Genomic DNA, 22,496 nt, shown 5'->3' on the forward strand with positions numbered 1-22,496 from the left:
GCATGTGGCGCAAAGCGCAGGGACTGGCATCAGGATCCCGGTTTGAGCCCCCGGCTCCCCACCTGCAGGGGAGTCACTTCACAGGCGGTGAAGCAGGTCTGCAGGTGTCTGTCTTTCTCTCCCCCTCTCTGTCTTCCCCTCCTCTCTCCATTTCTCTCTGTCCTATCCAACAATGAATTGTGTCAACAAGGGCAATAATAACCACAATGAAGCTACAACAAGGGCAACAAAAGGGGGAAAACAAAATGGCCTCCAGGAGCGGTGGATTCATGGTGCAGGCACCGAGCCCAGCAATAACCCTGGAGGAGGAAAAAAAAAAAAAGATAGGCCAGAGCTGAGCAGTGCTCTGGTGAAAGAAAGAAGGAAGGAAGGAAGGAAGGAAGGAAGGAAGGAAGGAAGGAAGGAAGGAAGGAAGGAAGGAAGGAAGAAAGGAAGGAAGGAAGGAGGAAGGAAGGAAAGAAGGGGGTGGTGGAGGAGGGGGAAGGAAAGGAAGGGGAATGAAGGAAGGAAGGGGAACGAAGGAAGGAAGGAAAGATGGAAGGAAAGAAGGAAGAAGAAAAAAGAGGAGCCAGGTGGTGGTGGTGCACCTGACAGAGGGCATGGGGACATGTCACAATGCACAAGGGCTCATGTTCAAGCCCCTGGCCCCCACCTGTAGGGGGAAGTGTCACAAGTGGTGAAGCAAAGATACAGTTCTCTCTCTCTCTCCCTCCCTCTTTATCTCCCCTTTTCCTCTTGTCTCTATCCAAAAATAAGAAAGTAGGTAAAAAAAAAAAAATCTTCTCAGGGGCAGATAGTGGTCCCCCTGACTGAACACACATGTTACAATGTGCAAAGACTCAGGATGGAGCCCCCAGGCCCCGACTGCAGGGGGAAAGCTTTGTGAGTGGTGAAGCAGGGCAGCAGGTGTCTCTCTGTCCCTCTCCCTATCACACACTTCCCTCTCGATTTCTGGCTGTCTCTAGCCTATAAATAAAGAAAATCAAGATAATAATAAATAAATATCTCTACCTTCCCTCTCAGTGTCTCTGTCTTTATCTAAAATAGATGAAATAAAAAAATCAAATATTTTTTCATTTAAAGAAATGTGCATTTAAATCATAAATAGAATGATATCTCTCCGGACATGCTTTTAGCATTTCTGTCTACACAGTGCATAAATATTAAATAGTGGATTGTCAATATATTCAAGCTGGCAATAGTAGCTGCTATCTGGGAAACAACAATGTTTAATAAAATATGTCCAAAGTCCTATATCCCTGTATCAGCTGATGCTCACAGCAGATGTTACATGGCTCCAGACACTGTGTGTCACACTTCTCATGCGTTCTCATTCAGCCTTTATTTCTTTACTTATTTTGGATAGACAGAAATTGAGAGGGAAGGGGAGACAGAGAGGGAGAGAAAGACATTTACAGCATTGCTTCACTGCTTATGAAGCTCCCTCTCTGCAGATAGGGACTACGGGGGCTTGAACTTGGATCCTTGTGTACTATAGTGTGTGTGTGTGTTTACCCCACCTAGTCTCCTCATTTAATATTTTCTATTAAATTTTTTTACTATATTTATTTATTTATTGGATAGATACAGCCAGAAATTGAGAAGGTGGGGGAGACAGAGAGGGAGAGAGACAGAGAGACCCCTGCAACACTGCTTCACCACTTGCAAAGCTTTCCCCCTGCAGATGGGGACTGGGGGCTCGAACCCGGGTCCTTGAGCATAGTAATATATGTGCTCAACCAGGTGAACCACCCAGCCCCTCCTCATTTAATCTTAACATCTGTGAAAGACACTGATATTAGTTACAACTAACAGATGAAGAAACTAGCATTCAGAATCTGCCCAGTAGACAAAGTAAGGAAACCAACTGACTAGACTTGAACCCATCTTATGTTGACTCTGAAGCCTCTCCTAGCCTCCTCCTCCTCCTCCTTCTTCATCTTATGTTGACTCTGAAACCTCCTCCACCCTACCCTCTTTTTCTTTCTTCTCCTTCTCCGTCTCCTTCTTCCTTTTTCCCCCTTCTCTTTTACCAGAGCACTTGCTTAATCTGGGGTAGTAATGGTAGGGATTGAATCTGGGGCCTCAGAGCTTCAGACATAAAAGTCTTTTGAATAACCATTATGCTGTCTCCTCAGCCCTGAAGCCCTTTTTTTTAAAACCACTGTCCTAAGCAGTGTGTCCTACTTTGTTCATTGTATTATGTAGGTTGTACTATAGAAATAGTACTGATTACAACAGGGGAAATGTCTATAGTTAATTTGTACTGTGCCCTTGTACTGTATTCAATATATCTTCTCTTTGGTCCCAATGAATAAAAATTAAATAAATCAGCTAGCACTTAGGGTTATAAGAATATAAGATTTATTATCTTCCATTCTAAAGATGCAGGCCAAAGTCTATAAAACACTACATAGCAAGTTTCCTCAAAAAAGAAAAAAAAAAGTAGCTTTATTTTTGAATTGTTCAGTATACATCCTTACATTTAAAACTTTATAACTGAAGGGCCAGGCTGTGGCACACCTGGTTGAGGGCACATGTTACAGTGCACAAGGACCCAGGTTTGAGTCCCCAGTCCCCACCAGCAGGGAGAGAAAGCTTCACAAGTGGTGAAGCAGTGTTGCAGGTCTCTCTGTCTCTCTCTCTATATATATAATCCCCTCCCCTCTCAATTTCTGGATGCTTCTATCAAATAAGTAAAGATAATTTTAAAAACATTAAAAAAAAGCTTTATAATTGTGAGCATAGTGAGGTCAAGTATATTACAGTAGATCATAACCACTGAATTTCCATAGAAAAATAAACCCCCAACTAATTTGGCTATAATAATAATTAACCCTTACTATTTTAAACTCCTTATTTAAAAAGTTTTTTTAATATTTATTTATTCCCTTTTGTTGCCCTTGTTTTTTGTTGTAGTTATTATAGTTGTTGGATAGGACAGAGAGAAATGGAGAGAGGAGGGGAAGACAGATAGGGGGAGAGAAAGACAGACACCTGCAGACCTGCTTCACCGCCTGCAGGTGGGGAGCCGGGGGTCAAACCAGGATCCTTACACCAGTCCTTGCACTTCACGCTATGTGCGCTTAACCCACTGCCCAACTCCCTAAAAGAGTTTTAACTTCTCTTTTTTACTTATTTTGTTTTATTATCTTTATTGATTTGGTAGAAACAGACAGAAATTGAGAGGGAAGGGAGTGATAAGAAGGGAGAGAGACAGAGAGACACCTGCAACACTGCTTCACCACTGGCAGAGCTTCCCCTCTGCAGGTGGTGACTAGGGGCTCGAACCCAGGTCCTTGCACCTTGTATCATGTGTACTCAACCAGGTGCGCCACCACCAGCCCCCTTTAAACTCTTTCTGAGACTATAAGGGACCTTTGCCATTCTCTAAGATCCTCATTTCTCCTAGTCCTGGAACCTCTAGGACTATGTCCATACTTTTTGATGTCTCTTGTGTCTCTTTTTGATGTGCTGATCCTTGACCGTCATCCTGCCTCTGCCAACTTCAACTAAATCAACACTACCAGAGGTGCCAGGCCACCTTATGCTGCTACTGATTTGTTACAGTGGAGTGTCGCCAGAGACACCAAGCCTGAGATTTCAACCCCACAAACTCCTCTCATCTGGTGAGATCTTCCCTAACACATGGATGACCTAGTTCCATTTCAGATGGCACAGTATCTAATAAAGTTACAAATACTAGATACAGGCTAGGGCTTAGGGGACTGGGTACAGGTGTAAATGTATCCATAAACAAGGGGCAGTTATATTCACCTCCAAGTAAAAGTGTTTAATAGTCCTCTGTGATAAGACTTAAACCTAATAAGCCTGAGATCCTTAGTAGAAAGGCCTAAAGAAGGTATCATAAATTCTCTGATAAGACTTGGCCCTAATAAGCTTGGCAATCTAGCAGAAAGGCCCAAAGAAGGCAGACTCCATAAGTCTAATACAGGTTTCAATCCAACAAATGACACTCAACACTTTAACAACTGAGAGCCTAAGGTTGTCAGATAAAGAACAGTCTACAAAAGCTTGACAAGGGCAAATGACTGGCTCACTTAATGACAGCTTTTTGGGTCAATACCAGGTCACACCATCATCTGGGGCCCTAGGCAAGGGACCCTTGGATTCCCACATAGTTATGATGGGACTAGACCTCTAATAGATCCCTCTCTCCACCATCACTGGTCACTTCCATCAGGAGTGTCATCATAAGCCCTCTTGTGAGCCACTCCTTATAAAGTCACAATAGTAAGGACTGCCCCACCCTCCAAAGAGAGGCTGGGTCATCCTACCCTGCCACTTGAGGAAGTCTGGTCCTGAAATGTGTGCAGCCCAGAATGTCCCCAGCAGTGACCACGAACTTGGAGCTCAGACCAATAGGAATTCAGAGGCTACACAGGTTCCTGTGCTAGATATGAAGAGATACTGCCCTGAGTCAGGTTGAATTGCATTCATAGATTTTCTTCAAATTTGGGAGGTACACTCTGTCCTAATCCAACTTTCTAAGGCCTTATTCTCAACTCTGACACCATCTTCCCAGATATTATTTTTGTCCACCTCCATGTTAGCTGTCAAACTCAAGCAAAAACTACAGACGTCATGAGCCCCTGGGAACATACCTAAAATAGTCTTCCTAGCTTCTTTCCACCTGAAGATCCCTATTCTCATCTGTTCTACTCCTATATTTTGGTACTGGTTCATTAATCATTTTGTTTTGCTTTATACCTTACCACCTTTCAGCCACCAAGTTGCAGATGCTACTATGATTTCATCCTGAACACCCTGGACAGATGACCTCACCTCTCTAGAGCCCTACACCTCTAGGGAAAGATAGGAACAGGCTGGGAGTACGGACCAACTTGCCAACACCAATGTCCAGTGAAGAAGCAAATATAGAAGCCAGAACTCCCACCTTCTGCACACCAAAGAGAATTTTGGTCCATACCGAAATGACAGGGGAAGATGACAAGACAGCTCTGAACTCCAACTCCATCAGGATCCAGAGAGAGAAAAGGAAAAAAGGAAGGATATTTGGAAGTAGTAATAAGTGTAGGTGTGACTTAGAAAGGAAGAGAAGGCAGGACCATAGAAAAAAATAAGCAAATGTCTATAAATATAGACAGATAATTTTATAAATCAATATTAAGTCACTAGTAAATTTTTAAATTTATAATTGCGTAGCAACAATAATCATATATGCCTAGTATAAATTATAAAAATAATGTTTTTAAAATTAAAAAATTTAAGTCCTACTAACGACTTTCATTTAAATTAAATGGCTACATCATCTATCACCAAAGAACACAAGATTTTTCCCATCATCACTAAAGAACTTAGACCTAATACTTCAATTTTTCTTTTTTTTTTTTTTTTTTTGCCTCCAGGGTTGTTGCTGGGGCTCAGGGCCTGCACCATGAATCCACTGCTCCTGGAGGCCATTTTTTCCCCCTTTTTTTGCCCTTGTTGTAGCCTCATTGTGGTTATTATTGTTATTGTTGATGTTCATTGTTGGATAGGACAGAGAGAAATGGAGAGAGGAGGAGAAGACAGAGATGGGGAGAGAAAGACAGACACCTGCAGACCTGCTTCACTGCCTGTGAAGCGACTCCCCTGCAGGTGGGGAGCCGGGGCTCGAACCGGATCCTTACGCCGGTCCTTGCGCTTTGCGCCACGTGCGCTTAACCCGCTGTGCTACTGCCCGACCCCCCCAATTTTTCTTTTATATTAAGCAATAGTCTATAATAAGCAGACCAATCAAACATTACATAGGACAAGAAAAAACCCTCATGAAATCTTGTTTAAGACTTTTAAAACTATATTTGGAGATAGAACCATCTTCCTTCAGCTATGACAAATAAAATAACATCTACTAAAATACATTTATACTTCTTGAAATCAATGGCACAGTTCCAAAATTAAGTATATTCTCAAGTTTTCAAAACTCACTGTTTCAGACAAACTTGTATCAGCCAGGCTGGTAGAAGCCCTACATCTTGTATGGGCTGGTGCCCTGGCTACAACCAGATGCAAAGATCCAGTGGTTTGTTGTAACAAGGCAATTGCTTGCTGGTGGGAAATGTTATGATCCAGTGGTGTGTGATTGACAGCCAGTATCTGGTCATTTTCCTTTAACCTTTGGTCCCTTGATTGAGTAAGAAAAGAAAGACGTAAGTGGCATGATAGCTGCTTTAGCTTTTTTTTTGTCTCTCTCCCTCTTTTTCTTTCTCAACATCAGAGAAGGTGAGGAGACACACAGCAGTACCACTCTTACCCCACCCCTACACAGCTCACCGAGCTTTCCGTGTACATGGTGCTCTCATGTGGTGCCCAGGGTCAAAACCTAGGTCCTTGCACATGCTTCACTGAGTGAGATATCTGTCTTCAGCAGCAGTTTTTTTTTATTAAAGGTAGTTTTAGGGGCCAGGTGGTGGTACACCTGGTTAAGTGCACACACTATAGTGTGCAAGGGCCCAGGTTCAAGCCCCTGGTCTCCACCTGTAGGGGAAATGCTTCATGAGTGGTGAAGCAGGGCTGCAGGTGTCTATCTGTATGTCTGTCTGTCTATCTATCTATCTATCTATCTTCCTTCCCTTCCCCTCAATTTCTCTCTGTCTCTATCTAATAATAAATAATTAAAAATTGGGAAGTCGTGCGGTAGCGCAGCAGGTTAAGCGCACGTGGCACAAAGCGCAAGGATCCCAGTTCGAGCCCCCGGCTCCCCACCTGCAGGAGGGTCGCTTCACAAACGGTGAAGCAGGTCTGCAGGTGTCTATCTTTCTCTCCCCTTCTCTGTCTTCCCCTTCTCTCTCCATTTCTCTCTGTCCTATTTGGCAACAATGACATCAATACCAAAAATAATAACCACAACAACAACAACAACAACAACAAAAAAGGGCAACAAAAGAAAAAAAAACCTGAAAATGACCCTGACAAATACAATGCCAGGGACTGAATCCAGAGTCTCATGCCTACAAGTTCAGAGCTCTAGACATTGGGCAACCTCCTTGGCCACTATCAGTATCTCTTCTTTCTTCCTTTCTTTTCTTTCTTTGTCTTTCTTTCTTTCTTTCTTTCTTTCTTTCTTTCTTTCATTTATTCTTTCTTCCTTCCTTTCTTTCTTAGATTTCTTCTTTCTTCCTTTTTTTAAAGATTTATTCATGAGGGCTGGATGGTAGCGCAATGGGCTAAGCATACATGGGGCAAAACGCAAGGACCAGTGTAAAGATCCTGGTTCGAGCCCCCAGCTCCCCACCTACAGGGGAGTCACTTTGCAGGTAGTGAAGCAGGTCTGCAGGTGTCTACCTTTCTCTCCTCGTCTCTGTCTTCCCTTCCTCTCTCTATTTCTCTCTGTTCTGTCCAACAACAGCTATAACAACAGTAACAAGGATAAGAAAATGGGGAAAATGATCTCCAGAAGCAATGGATTCATAGTGCAGGCAACGAGCCCCAGTGATAGCCCTGCTGGCCAAAAAAAAAAGATTTATTCATAAAGGGTATGGGGAGAAAAAGAAAGAACCTGGATCCTTGTGCATTGTAACATGAGCACTCAACCAGGTACACCACCACCTGGCCCTTTCTTTAAAAAAAAAAAATGTATTTTTAATTATCTTTATTTATGACTGAATTCTTTTAATTTTTTTATTATCTTTATTTATTAATTAGATAGAGACAGCCAGAAATTGAGATGATAGGGCTAGAGACACAGACACCTTCAACATTGCTTCACCACTCACAAAGCTTTCCCCCTGCAGGTGGAGACCAGGGGCTCAACCCGCGATCTTGTGCGTTGTATCATGTACACTCAATCACACGTGCCACCATCTGGCCCAGACTATGAATTCTTTTTATTATTTTATTTTTTATTTTCCCTTGTGTTGCCCTTGTTTTTCATTGTTGTTATAGTTATTGCTGTTGTTGTTGTTGTTGGATAGGACAGAGAGAAATGGAGAAGGGGAAGACAGAGAGGAGGAGAGAAAGACAGACACCTGCAGACCTGCTGCACCGCCTGTGAAGTGACTCCCCTGCAGGTGGGGAGCCGGGGGCTCGAACTGGGATCCTTACACTGGTCCTTGCACTTTGCGCGCTTAACTACCGCCCAACTCTCCCTATGAATTCTTTTTATTTTAATTTCTTTGCCTCCAGGGTTATTGCTCAGTGCCTGCACCATGAATCCACTGCTCTTGGAGGCCTTTTCCCCCCTCTTTTGTTGCCCTTGTTGTAGCCTTGTTGTGGTTATTATTGTTGTTGTTGATGTCATTCATTGTTGGATAGGACAGAGAGAAATGGAGAGAGGAGGGGAAAACAGAGAGGGGGAGAGAAAGATAGACACCTGCAGACCCCCTTCACCGCTGCAAAGCGACTCCTCTGTAGGTGGGAAGCCGGGGGCTTGCACCGGGATACTTAACGCCAGTCTTGCAATTGTGCCACGTGCGCTTAATCTGCTGCGCTACTGCCTGGGTCGACCCCCGACTATGAATTCTTAATACTGCTGTCACTCTTGCTAACATTCTCATAGAAGATAGCAAAGTAATGACCAGCATTCTTCTTAAGTAGACTACCACCCCACATATTATGATTACACCTACAAAAAAAGAACTAATCAACACAGAGGGAAAATGTTAGTTATTATATTTACTGTTTCATCTTTTTTGCCTCCAGGATTCTTGCTGGGGCTCGGTGCCTGCACTACGAATCCATTGCTCCTAGAGGCTATTTTTTCCCTTTTTGTTGCCCTTGTTGTTTATCATTGTTGTTGTTATTACTGTCGTTGGATAGGACAGAGAGAAATGGAGAGAGGAGGAAAGGAGGGGGAGAAGATTGTGAAGCGACCTGCCTCAGGTAGGGAGCAGCTGGAATCCTTAATGTCGGTCCTTGTACTTTGCGCCATGTGCGCATAACCCGCTGGGCTCCTGACTGGCCCCACCAACTTCATATTATCTTTATAACATTTTCAGGATTCTCAGGGGGGAAATCAATGAAATCTAAAAGGAACATCAACCTCACCTGTCCGCTATACTCCCTGGCTGCACTTCCTTCACGAAGATATCCACTTCTCCCAGATGTTGACTTCTCAGAGCCACGACACTGAAGCCAAGACCTCCAGTTGAAGGCCGCTCTATATCTATATATTCAATTTGCCGGCCCTAAGAACAGGGAAATTCAAACAAACAAACAAACAAATCAGCAAAGTACATTTAAGCAGCATATGCTCTCCAAGGAATTTTAAAAAATGTTATTTTATGAATAGCACAAAAATAGCTTTTCCTAAGTCATCTCTCTTCAAAACCAAACAAACTCAGCACTATAATAACAAACTATTTCTGGGAAATAATTACTTTTGGCAGAATGAGGCAGGAACACACAGCAGCCTTAGGGAATCAGAGAGGTATTTTCACACTTCATTCACATTAGGAGATGAATCCCAAGCTGGGTGAAAAACTCCTGAGAAAAACATCTTTTCCCACAGTCAATTCAAAACTGCATTTTACACTGAAGTCCCCTAAATTCTCTTGATGCGAAATATACTTTTAAATAAGCAAAGTAAACGGGATATATTGCAATTGAGCTTAAATTGAAACTAGCTGCATTTTTTTAGGGTTCTATTTTTTAATTCTATTGTGATGAGTTCCTACTCCATTGTATTGGCCTACTTCAAGCTTATGGAAAGGTCACCACTCAAACAAGTGGTACCTGAATCATTGCTTTCGTTCATTTCCTAATTTTTAGCAATGAGGACCTCACAAATGTAATTACTCCCCCAAAAGCATCACAAAAACATAGAAAATAATTCTAATCAAATAAAGGAAAGAGTTATAGTTTTTAAAAGAAAATAAAATAGGAACTGGAAGGCGGCTTATCAGGTACAGCATACACATTACCATGCTCAAGGACCTGGATTCGAAGCGCCTGGTTACCATATGGGAAAGCCTTCAGAGGAAAAGTTCTGTGGGGGCCAGAAAGATACGACAGTGCCTCTCCTCTTGTCTGTCTGTCTATCTCTTTCATTCTCTGTCTAAAAAGAAAACAAAAGCCCCTGAGAGGAGTAGAGTAATACAATAACTCTGGCAACAAAAAAAAAAAAAAAAAAAAGGAGGAGGGTGGAGGGATTAAGTATAGAACACTACTGAACTATGACATTCTTTTTTTTCAACATTTTATTTTCTTCATATAAACTTTTGACACCAGTTTTTTTTTTTTAACATTTGTATCATTATTTATCTGCTGGATACAGACAAGACAGAAATCGAAAGGGAAGGGGTGACAGAGAGGGAGAGAGACAAGAGAGACACCTGCAGCGCTACTTCACCACTTGCGAAGCTTTCCCCCTGCAGGTGGGGACGAGGGGCTCGAACTCTGGTCCTTGTGCACTGTAACATGTGCGCTCAACCAGGTGTGCCACTACCCAGGCCCAACTATGACACAGCTGAAGACATTCTCTTTCACATTCATACTCAAGTTTCATTTTCTTAGGCCCTGAATAAACGATGAGGTAATCAAAACCAATATGACCAAAAATCCAATTGTCTGCTATTTGATTTTTTAGAAGGTAGTAGTATAATGCTAGAATCCACTTACACATTTCCCTACATTTTCCAAACTACATTAGATCTAAATGCCATTTATTGTCTTAGTATAAGATTTCACAGTTTCATAGGAGTTTCATCACCTTTAGTAAAACATATTTATTTTCCTCCTATGACCAAACTCATAAGAATCTCTTTCCTGACAATATGGAATCATCATATTGTAGTCATTATCTATAACCCCCTTTACTATACACATGATTTTTTTTTATATTTATTTATTTTCCCTTTTGTTGCCCTTGTTTTTTTAATGTTGTGGTAGTTATTGTTGTTATGATGTCTTTGTTGTTAGATAAGGACAGAGAGAAATGAAGAGAGGAAGGGAAGACAGAGATGGGGAGAGAAAATAGACACCTGCAGACCTGCTTCACCGCCTGTGAAGTGACTCCTCTGCAGGTGGGGAGTCCGGGACTCGAGCTTTGCGCAACGTGCGCTTAACCCGCTGTGCTACCGTCTGACTTCCAATAAAATATTTTTTAAAAAGAAATAGTCATGTGTAGCACCGCAGGTTAAGTGCACGTGGTGCAAAGTGCAAGGACCGGTGGCATGAAACAAACAAACAAACAAAAACATGAAGCAACACATTTCAAGACCAAAAAAAAAAAAAAAAAAAAAGGACTGCACATTTTTTCTTTAACATAACACAGGAAGGTCACAGCTAAATGTTCCCCATGACAACATACAATTTTACCTGAGCCATCTGTTGAATGACTGAGTGAAAATCTTCATTCCCCAACTTAGGGGCCCACGGAAATAACCCAGATACAGAAGTTCTCTGGGCATTTGCATGATGAACAGCACCATCTGTGAACACGAGTAGACCTTTCCTAGAAAAATCAAAGTTGGCTGAGCAATCTGAAGGTATGTGGCTGAGCTGTTGGAGAAGGAAAAAAGAAGAAAGATTATCAGCAGAAGCCTATTGAAACTAAAATATTTCTACTGGCTGGATATATTTTACTCACATCATATGGAATTGTGCATGTTAAATAGATAGACATAAAAATAAGCTACAGATAAAAAAAAAAAAAATGTGTTTTACAAGTAGAACCTGAACTGGAGTTGGTTTATTGCACCAAAGTACAGAGTTCAGGTCCTGGAAAAGGATGACAAGGGACCTTGTGGGGGTTGTACTGTTATGTGGAAAACTGAGAAATGTTTTGCATATACAAACTATTGTATTTACTGTCGACTGACTATAAAGCATTAATCTCCCAATAAAGAAATTTTTAAAAGGCTATGAATTTTATCTAGTTTCATACAGAGTGGTTCCTATCCTTCCCCCCTCTCATTACCTCAGGATAGTAGCATGCATGTAATTGTCTGCATGTCACATATTCATGGATCTCCTGTCACATACACGTGTGTATAAGATACTGTGTTCTGGGTGGGGGTAGATAGCATAATGGTTATCCAAAGAGACTCTCATGCCTGAGGCTCCAAAGTCCCAGGTTCAGTACCCAGCACCACCATAAATCAGAGCTGAGCAGTGCTGTGGTAAATAATAATAATAATAATAATAATAATAATAATAATAATAATAAGTCCAGGGGAACCACAAAAAGATCTATCGGTAGAGCATAACAAAAAGGGGCTGGGTGAGGGGGAATAAAACACACGTTCTCCTATGCCAGGACCCACGTTCAAGCCCCTGGTCGCCACATACAGGGGAGAAACTTTACCAGTGGCGAAGCAATGTTGCAGCTATCTCTCTTTCTCTCTCCCTCTCCTTCCCTCCCTCCCTCTTTATTTCTCTCTGTTCTGTCAAAGAGAGAGAGAGAAAAAAAAAAAAAAAAAGGCCACCAAGAATGGTACCAGCATCATAAAGACAGAGCCCCAGCAATAACCTTAGTGGCAATAAACTAGGTAAATAATTATAAAATATAACAGAAAAGAGAGAGAGAGCATTGCGTGCCTGCTACGAGCCCAATACGACATACAGACTCTTTTAGTCCTTTGGACACTCTTCTAAGAGATTATCTCTTTTGTGTTCACAAATCTGATATATTTTGGTTAGGCAACTTTCCCAACGTTAGTGACAACTGGGTCGCTTCAATATGATGAGAAGGAATACAGAAGGACAGCCTGTGATCAGGAGACACAGGACAACCAAATATGATTGGCTGATAAAGCAAGACCATGGGGTAAAACTGACAATCCAGAGTTTCTTTGTGCTCTGGTGTCTTCCCCTCCCCCCCTACACACACAGATACAAATAAATAAATAAATAAATCCTTTGAAGAAAGTATTTTGAGTGGTCTAGGAGGTAGCACAGTAGATAAAAGTATTGGACTCTCAATCAGGAAGTCCAGAGTTCAATCCCCAGCCAGCACATGTACCAGAGTGATGATGTCTGGTATTTCTCTCTCCTCCTGTTTTCATATAAATAAATAAAATCTTAAGGAAGAAAGAAAGAAAGAGAGAGAGAAAGAAAGAAAGAAAGGGAGGGAGGGAGGGAGGAAGGAAGGGAGGAAAAGAATGAATGAATTTAGAGAGAGTAGAAATATTTCCTGCTATCTTTCTCTGCCGGTTTGAGTATGTCAAAATGCACAGCCTGATGATTCAACTTACTTGTCCCTTCAGTTGCTTGATGGACTTCTGCAGTGTGAGTATTTGGTTGAAGAGAGGACTTCTTAGGGTCTCAGAAAACAGAGAGAGTTTCTCATTTTGTGACGTGTCCCCCTTCTCCTGCAACTTTATTTTCAAGCGATCAAGAACTTGCAGGACCTGCAGTTTGTCTTGTTGGAAGAAGGAAAATGAGAGTACAAGGTAAATCCCATCTTCTAGTCCATTTTTTTTTAATTTTATACTTATTTTCCCTTTTGTTGCCCTTGTTTGTTTTTTTTATGGTTGTTGTAGTTATTATTGTTGTTGTTATTGATGTCATCATTGTTAGGACAGAGAGAAATGGAGAGAGGAGAGGAGGGGGAGACAGAGAGGGGATAAGAGAGAAAGATAGGGAGTCGGGCTGTAGCACAGCGGGTTAAGCGCAGGTGGCGCTAAGCTCAAGGACCGGCATCAGGATCCCGGTTCGAGCCCCCGGCTCCCCACCTGCAGGCAGGTCCCTTCACAGGCGGTGAAGCAGGTCTGCAGGTGTCTGTCTTTCTCTCCCCCCTCTGTCTTCCCCTCCTCTCTCCATTTCTCTCTGTCCTATCCAACAACAACGACATCAATAATAACTACAACAATAAAACAACAAGGGCAACAAAAGGGAATAAATAAATAAAATAAAATTTATAAAAAAAAAAAGAGAGAGAGAGAGAGAAAGATAAGACACCACTTGTGAAGAGACTCCCCTGCTGGGGGGGAGACGGAGGCCTGAACCAGGATCCTTAGGCCAGTCCTTGCACTTTGCACCACCTGCTTAACCCACTGCGCTACCGCCCAACTCCCTTCTATTCCCTTTCTGAATCATTAACTAATTCAATGGTTGCAGTCTACTTCTAAGCATACCTGTTGCAGGATTTTCAGGCATTTCGAAATATTCTCATCAACCACTTTTAAAGAAACCTAAAGGAAAATTTAAAACACATCAGGTGAATTGCCAGTATTGTATTATGTGTCTATGGCCTTATAGAAAAATTAAAGAAAACATCAGAAATTTTCATCAAAAACTGTAAGCTGTGGTCCAGTAGGTGGTGCAGTGGATAAAGCATTGGACTCTCAAACATGAGGTACTGAGTTCAATCCCTGGCAGCACACGTACCAGAGTGATATTTGGTTCTTTCTCCTCCTATCTTTCTCATTAATAAATAAATATTTTTTTTGCCTCCAGGGTTATTGCTGGGGCTCAGTGCCTGCACTATGAATCCACTGTTCCTGGAGGCCATTTTTCTCATTTTGTTGCCCTTGTTGTTGTCATTATTCTTATTGTTGTCACTGCTGTTGTTGTTGTTGGATAGGACAGAGAGAAATGGAGAGAGGAGGGGAAGACAGAGAGTGGGAGAGAAAGACAGACACCTGCAGACCTGCTTCACCGCCTGTGAAGCGACTCCCCTGCAGGTGGGGAGCCGGGGGCTCGAACCAGGATCCTTACGCCGGTCCTTGCGCTTTGCGCCACGTGTGCTTAACTGGCTGCACTACCACCCGACCCCCAATAAATATTTTTTAAAAGTGTAGGCTTTGTAAAATGTAAATTCTAGCTACTGTATAACGATACCATGACACACCTACTTACTGAGATGGCTACAGCTACAAAGTAGAACAAGAGGCAATGCTAAGGGTTGCAAATATGTGAGACAACGGAAACTCTCATACACTAAGGACAGGAATTTACAATGCAGCAAGATATATATATATGAAACATTGACAAAACCATAGGATAAGAGGGGTACAACTCCACACAATTTCCACCACCAGAACTCCATATCCCATCCCCTCCCCTGATAGCTTTCCTATTCTTTATCCCTCTGGGAGTATGGACCCAGCATCATTGTGGGATGCAGAGGGTGGAAGGTCTGGCTTCTACAATTGCTTCCCCGTTGATAGGGAAGCAACGTTGGGCGTTGACAGGTCGATCCATACTCCCAGCCTGTCTCTCTCTTTCCTTAGTGGGGTGGGGCTCTAGGGAAACGGGGCTCCAGGACACATTGGTGGGGTTGTCTGTCCAGGGAAGTCTAGTCGGCATCAGCAGCAAGCCTTTTGGAAAACCGCTTGGCAGTTTCTTAGAAGATTACAAACAGGGAGTCGGGCTGTAGCGCAGGGGGTTAAGCGCAGGTGGTGCAAAGCACAAGGACCGGCATAAGGATCCCGGTTCGAGCCCCGGCTCCCCACCTGCAGGGGAGTCGCTTCACAGGCGGTGAAGCAGCTCTGCAGGTGTCTATCTTTCTCTCCTCCTCTCTGTCTTCCCCTCCTCTCTCCATTTCTCTCTGTCCTATCCAACAACGACAACAACAATAATAACTACAACAATAAAACAACAAGGGCAACAAAAGGGAATAAATAAAATAAATATTTTTTAAAAAATTTTTAAAAAACTCTAAAAAAAAAAAAAAGATTACAAACAGACTTACTATATGACCTTGCACTCCTACTCCTAGACATTTTCCCAAAGGTAGTGACAACAGGTTTTCAGACGCCTGCACATATGCATCCATGACTTTTTAAATTTAGAAAACCCAGATGACAGAGAAGTGGATTAAACAAACGGTGGTATCTACAGATCATACAGCAGGGGAAAAGATTACATTATATTCATCATGAATGAATCTTGATAAGAAAAGAGACCAAAAAAAAAACAGATACAGGGGCCAGAGAGAGAGTACACTGGTTAGGACACACGATTTGCTATACAAATAGCCTTGGCATAGCAGGTGCCTTGGTGGTACAGTGGTAAGCACAGCTGCCTGCCACATCGCCTTGGCACAAGCCCTGGTACCACAAGAGGTATCATGGCGTGGAGGTGTCATGGAGGGAGTAGAATGGGGGCATGGGGACTCCAGTGCTACAAGGCCCTGGTTACACACACACACACACACACACACACTGATTCCGCTCATATGATATTCAGATTTTTTAGTTATAGATCTGTTTACCTGGGTAGGATAGAAGAAATGTGAGTGGGAAGACATTTTAAGGAGTTTTTCAAGGTACAGGGAAAAAAAAATCTGTTTTGATCGGCATTCCATTTAACCGATCTACTTACCTACCAAAATTTGTTAGTGTCAGTGGTGGTGTAAAAAAATAGAAATTTACTTGAAAAATTAATAAAATATTTAAACAAAACAGAGACTGGGAGATGGCACACCTGGTTGAATCCACATCACAGTACACAGGGCCCCCAGTTCAAGCCCAGGGTCCCCACCTGTAAGGAGAAGCTTCACAAGTAGTGAAGCAGGGCCTGTCTTTTCCTTTTCTTTTTCTAGGTGTCTTTTCCTCTCACCCTTCCTATCTCCCCAGCCCTTCTCAATTTTTCTGTCTCTAGCCAATAAATAAAAAAGTAAGTAAAATATAAAAAAAGAAAGAAAAAACAATCTTACTTGCTCCAAGCCTGGGTCCTTCCCCCACCTGCAGGGAGGAATCTTCTCTCTCCTCCTCAATGTCTCCCTTCTTTCAGAATTTCTTTGTCCTATCAAATAAAGAAAAGAAATTTAAAAAAAAAAAAAAAAAACACCAAAACTTGTTGAACTATATATTTTAATAATCACCTAACAGTCAAAACATGACCATCCTGGGCGGGATAAATAGCATAATGGTTATGCAAAAAGACTCTCATACCTGAGGCTCCAAAGTTCCAGGTTCAATCCCCTGCACCACCATAAACCAGATCTGAGCAGTGACTGATGTGCTCAAGCTAACGTAAATACAATGTAATTAAAACCCTTTTCTATAACCAAATGACAATTCCAAAGTGGTCAGTTTCACTAGTGGTATGCTGTTACAATAAGTCAACACAGAATTGTGAGTAGTAAACACTCAAACTATTCTGACATCAGTCCTGGTCACAAAGGCAACCTGTGGGGCCGGAGTAGATAGCAAAATAGTTATACAAAGAGACTTTCATGCCTGAGGCTCCAAAGTCCCTGGTTCAATCCCCCGTACCATCATAAACCAGAGCTGAGCAGTGCTCAGGAAAAAAATAAAATAAAATAAAAAAAGGCTGTGAAACTTTTATCTTCCATCTTATATTTCAAAGTCATTAAGCATGTGAGGGAGACAGCATTGTAGTTATGCAAAGGACTTTAATGTATAAGTTAAAATAACACAGTGGTTTTGCAAAACAATTTTAATATCTGAGACCCTGAAATTCAGGCTCAGCCCCCTGCTGCTATGGAGGCCAGAGCCAAGTTTTGCTTTGAGAAAAAGAAATTAAAAGACCTCGGCATGGCATGGATAGCACTTTCTCTCATTTTTTCCTCTCCTAGACAAATCTCAAAAAGTCAAGAAAAAATAAAAGACTCATGGCTGAAGCTCAGAAGTCCCAGGTTCAATCCGAGCATGACCATAAACCAGAGCTGGTTTGTGCTCTATTAAAAATAAATAAATAAATAAACAAACCAAGGCCATTAAGCAAGAAAGCATAGTAATGACTAGTAAGGGATATTGTTGATACTTAGAGAAGATCCATGTATTTTTCGACAAAGTTCACAGGGTTCAATGAGATCTTTCTAAAGAACTGCTGAGCTGAGCATCGCAAACACATTTCTATTGTGTTCAGGATTTCAACTTTGCAACCGTTACAATTACCCATCCACAAGTAATGGCGTTAATAACAGAACGTCACAAGTGGCACTGTCCTCTTCTATAGAAGAGCATAGTCCAACACGACTGAAACAGCTGCTCTGTGGTGACTCGCAGGGCTAGCGTGGGGGTACCTCTTGCCCGGAGCATACTCTCGGCCTGCTCAGGTTTTTGTTTTTATCTTTACCAGAGCCCTGCTCAGCTGGGTGCTAGGGACAGAACTTGGGGCCTGTGAGCCTCAGGAATGCAAGTCTTTTGCAGAAGCGCTCTACTATCTCCCCGGCAGTCATCCTCGTAAAGTGTTCCAGTTTTACTCTCAGAAGTGTTCCAGTCTGAACGACACATGCCACAGTCCCAGATGAGTGGCTCTCCTGCTGGGGCAGGTACCAGAGAAACCAGAAGGGCTTGGTGGGCTGCTGACCACACCTGGCTCAGACATAGCCCCCAGCGGTTCAGATTCTGTAGATATAGTGCAAATGGAGAGGAAAGGGGCCTTAATGGGGTAATGGAAACATTTGGTCCTAAGACCACAGAACTGGGCCTAGGAGTAGAATCCAGATCTCTGCATTTCAAAACTAGGAACCTGGAGATAGTTTAGCAGGTAGAGTGCATGCCTTGCCTCAGTGGGGCCCAGGTTTCCATCCTCAGCACCACATCGGAGCACCGTGGACAGCCCCAGAGGGGACTCTGGGTGAGGTTTTGCCCCTAAGTACATGGGATAAAATGTCAATCCTTGGGAGTCGGGCGGTGGCGCAGTGGGTTAAGCACACGTGGCACAAAGCGCAGGGACCAGCGTAAGGATCCCGGTTCGAGCCCCCGGCTCCCCACCTGCAGGGGAGTCGCTTCACGGGCGGTGAAGCAGGTCTGCAGGTGTCTATCTTTCCCTCCCCTCTCTCTGTCTTCCCCTCCTCTCTCCATTTCTCTCTGTCCTATCCAACAACAAAGCAACGTCAACAATGGCAATAATAACCGCAACGAGGCTGCAACAACAAGGGCAACAAAAAAGGGGAAAAAATGGCCTCCAGGAGCAGTGGATTCATGGTGCAGGCACCGCGCCCAGCAATAACCCTGGAGGAAAAAAAAAAAAAAGTCAATCCTTGGTTTCTCTCCTTCCTTTCTTTCTTTCCCTCCCTCTCTTTCCCTCCTTTCCTCCATTGCACTGCTCAGCTCTGGCTGATAGTAGTGCCACAGTTACTTCAGTCCTTTCAGTTAGGGGCTGAATACATAATCAGAGATCTAAGCATGTGAGATTTGTCCCTCTCCCTCTACACACACACACACACACACACACACACACACACACACACACACACTCTTTTTGTCAGTCATTGGAGAAAACTTCCACCAACAGAAATATAAAAGCGGGGCCGGGTGGCAGTGCACCTGGTTGAGCACACACGTTACAATGCTCAAGGACCCAGGTTCAAGCCCCCAGTCCCCACCTGTAATGGGAAAGCTTTGTAAGTGGTGAAGCTGTATTGCAGATGTTTCTCTGTCTCTCCCTCTCTATCATCCCCTTCCCTCTCAATTTCTGGCTGTCTTTATCCAGTAAATAAAATAAATAAAAAATTTTTTTAAAAATGAAAAAAAAAAAAGAAATATGAAAGCATACCGTGAAACACTCATCACTCTGGCATCCTGGAGGCTGGGGATTGAATTCAGTGGGTTAAGCACACATGGCACGAAGTGCAAGGACCAGCATAAGGATCCTGGTTCGAGCCCACAGCTCCCACCTGCAGGAGTGTCGCTTCACAAGTGTAAAGCAGGTCTGCAGGTGTCTATCTTTCTCTTCCCCTCTCTGTCTTCCCCTCCTCTCTCCATTTCTCTCTGTCCTATCTAACAACGATGACATCAATAATAACAATAAAAAATAAAAACAAGGGCAAAAAAAAAAAAGTACATGACTTTCTCGAAAAACAGTGACTAGTTCTAAATAACCTAGTATGGGTTTTGCAAGTTGGAGGAAAAGCAAAAACAAAAAAGTATTTTAGAATTGCATGAAGGAAAAAAAATGGTCAACAATTTGTTTGGCTTTGTATGTTAACTCTATTTTCAGCCACCAGGTTCCAGATGCTAGCATGATGCCGACCAGACTTCCCTGGACAGACAACCCCACCAATGTGTCCTGGAGCTCCACTTCTCCAGAGCCCTTCCCCACTAGGGAAAGAGAGAGACAGGCTGAGAGTATGGATCGACCTGTCAACGCCCATGTTCAGTGGGGAAGCAATTACAGAAGCCAGACCTTCCACCTTCTGCATCCCACAATGCCCCTGGGTCCACACTCCCAAAGGGATAAAGAACAGGGAAGCTATCAGGGGAGGGGATGGGATACGGAGTTCTGGTGGTGGGAATTGTGTGGAGTTGTACCCCTCTTATCCTATGGTTTAGTCAGTGTTTCCTTTTTGTTTTTAATTTTTTTTAAATCTTTATTTATTGGATAAGGACAGCCAGAAATCCAGAGGGAAGGGGGTGATAGAGAGGGAGAGAGACAGAGAGACACCTGCAGCACTGCTTCACCACTCACAAAGCTTTCCCCCTGCAGGTGGGGACTGGGGGCTCAAACCAATGTTTCCTTTTTATAAATAATTTTTTTTTAAAAGGCGGGGGTAGATAACATAATGGTTATGCAAAGAGACTCTCCTGCCCAAGGCTCTGAAGTCTCAGGTTCAATACCTGGCACCACCATAAACCAGAGCTGAGCCAGGAGATGGCACACCCAGTTGATCACACGCATTACTATGTGCAAGGACCAGGGTTCGAGCACCTGCTTTGTAAGTGGTGAAGCAGGTCTATAGGTATCTATCTTTCTCCTTCTCCTTCTCTATCTCTCATCTCCCCTTCAATTTCTCTCTGTCCTACTGAATAAAATAGAAAGAAAAAAACAAAGGGGGGAGGGGAAGAGGGGATTGGTCACTGGGAGTGACAGATAGATACACTGTTGATACGAAACCCCAGCAATAACACCGGTGGCAAAATAAAAATAAATACCCTCAACCTTCAATTGTGTATTTTTCTTTAATTTCATAATGTCTAGTACTTTACTGCACAAAAATATGATTCCTTGAAAGACTAGGCTTACAGGGAGGTCCTAATTTTTCACCACTGATAAATGTAAGAAGTCACCGATGGCTGAAATCAGAGTCTAAAGTGCTACCCATTACACCACCTTACTACGTAGACTGCTTTGAAAGAGTCTCTTAAGTAGGCTGGCCTTTATCCTGTAGGGAACAGGAAATAATTAAAGGCTTTTAAGCAAGAAAATATTGAGTCCAGATTTCTATTTTAAAAGGTGGTTCTGGTAATAAGATTAGTGGCCTTTAAGTTATTTTAAACATACATTCCCATCAATAAATATATTGACCCCATCTATCTCAACTTACTTGTTAGAATTATAAGCTATATTAATAACACCACCTGCATTAGAATGCATATGAAATAGAACCATTATGAAAGTAAAGTAAAAACCAAAAAGCAAAGTTTTACATTATCTTCTGGGTGGATCATGGTAGACTTATCCCCCTCATAAGGTCTAAGAAAGAAATTGGTTGTCTGTCCACTCACCTCCTGACTCACACTTATGTGAGTAACAGACTAACTCCTGACTAACCTAAGTCCATAAAGCAGGACTGGAAAATTACTGTTAGGAAACTAAAGCCTTAAGTATAGATGAAGACAGAAGGAAAAAATTCAAGTAACTTCACAGGAGCACATCCAGCTGATGGAGTCTCTGCCTCACCTAGTCACAAGGGATCCTCACACTAAGTGCTCTGACCTATTTGCTGGGATAAGAAACTCACAGAGCTTGCAGCACAAAAGTCCACGTTTGTTTAAACACAGTACAGTTGATTCTAACTTGTGATGAGCTACCTACATCAGTCATTATCTGAACATTTAAAATGCCACGGGGAGCCCTGTTCAGACAGCTGTAGTTGAGGAAGGGAGGAAGGAAGGGAAGGGGAGAAAGAATGATACCCAGTAGTTTCCAGTAGGCCAATGAGCAAGAGACGCACAGAGAGACAGAGCGATATAAATGGAGGAATGTATTATAATACCATGAGTATTTATTTATTTTTAATTTTTTAAATTTATTTACTTTCCCCTTTTTTGTTGCCCTTGTTATTTTTTATTGTTGTTGTAGTTATTGTTGTTAGATAGGACAGAGAGAAATGGAGAGAGGAAGGGAAGATAGATGGGGGGAGAAAGGGGATCGAACCGGAATCCTTATGCAGGTCCTTGCGCTTTGCGCCACCTATGCTTAAAATGCTGCGCTACCGCCCGACTCCCTATTTATTTATTTATTTTAGGGTATACTAACACCATTCCTGCCACCAAAGGTCTATGTCCCTATCCCCACCCCCTTACAGTGGAACTGAACATCTCCCTTCACCTTCCCCACAGAGCTTTTTACTTTGGTGCAAGACTCCAAACTCAGTCAAATTCTGCTTTGCGTTTCCCTTTCTGTTCTTCTTTCTCAACTTCTGTTTTTGAGTGGGCTGAGTCTTTTCTTATTCCTATGGTCATAGCCATACAACAAATGGAATATTTCTCTCCCCCCCCCCTCTCTCTCTGTCTCGACAGAGAAGGTAGAGAGACAGAAAGAAAGCAAGCACCAAAATTGAAAGAAGCGGGAGTCAGGCTGTAGTGCAGCGGGTTAAGCGCAGGTGGCGCAAAGCACAAGGACCGGCATAAGGATCCCGGTTCGAACCCCGGCTCCCCACCTGCAGGGGAGTC

General features: G+C 42.7%; 1 protein-coding gene across 3 annotated transcripts in view; it reads right to left on the reverse strand.

Moving 5' to 3' along the window:
- PATJ (PATJ crumbs cell polarity complex component) overlaps nt 1-22,496 on the reverse strand; it is a 161,639-nt gene that overhangs the window by 133,751 nt on the left and 5,392 nt on the right. For 2 of the 3 annotated variants that reach the window (XM_060206315.1, XM_060206313.1), the window contains exons 2-7: nt 16,565-16,653; nt 14,040-14,096; nt 13,158-13,324; nt 11,281-11,463; nt 9,010-9,149; nt 5,953-6,148 (exon numbers count right to left, since the gene is read on the reverse strand). In XM_060206315.1, the coding sequence (XP_060062298.1) occupies nt 5,953-6,148; nt 9,010-9,149; nt 11,281-11,463; nt 13,158-13,324; nt 14,040-14,061 (708 nt within the window). In that variant the 5' untranslated portion in view covers nt 14,062-14,096; nt 16,565-16,653. The remainder of the gene's footprint in view (nt 1-5,952; nt 6,149-9,009; nt 9,150-11,280; nt 11,464-13,157; nt 13,325-14,039; nt 14,097-16,564; nt 16,654-22,496) is intronic. The other variant, XM_060206314.1, reaches the window with a different exon arrangement.

This window comes from Erinaceus europaeus, chromosome 13 (assembly GCF_950295315.1).
Source record: "Erinaceus europaeus chromosome 13, mEriEur2.1, whole genome shotgun sequence".
NCBI classification, from domain to species: Eukaryota; Metazoa; Chordata; class Mammalia; order Eulipotyphla; family Erinaceidae; genus Erinaceus; species Erinaceus europaeus.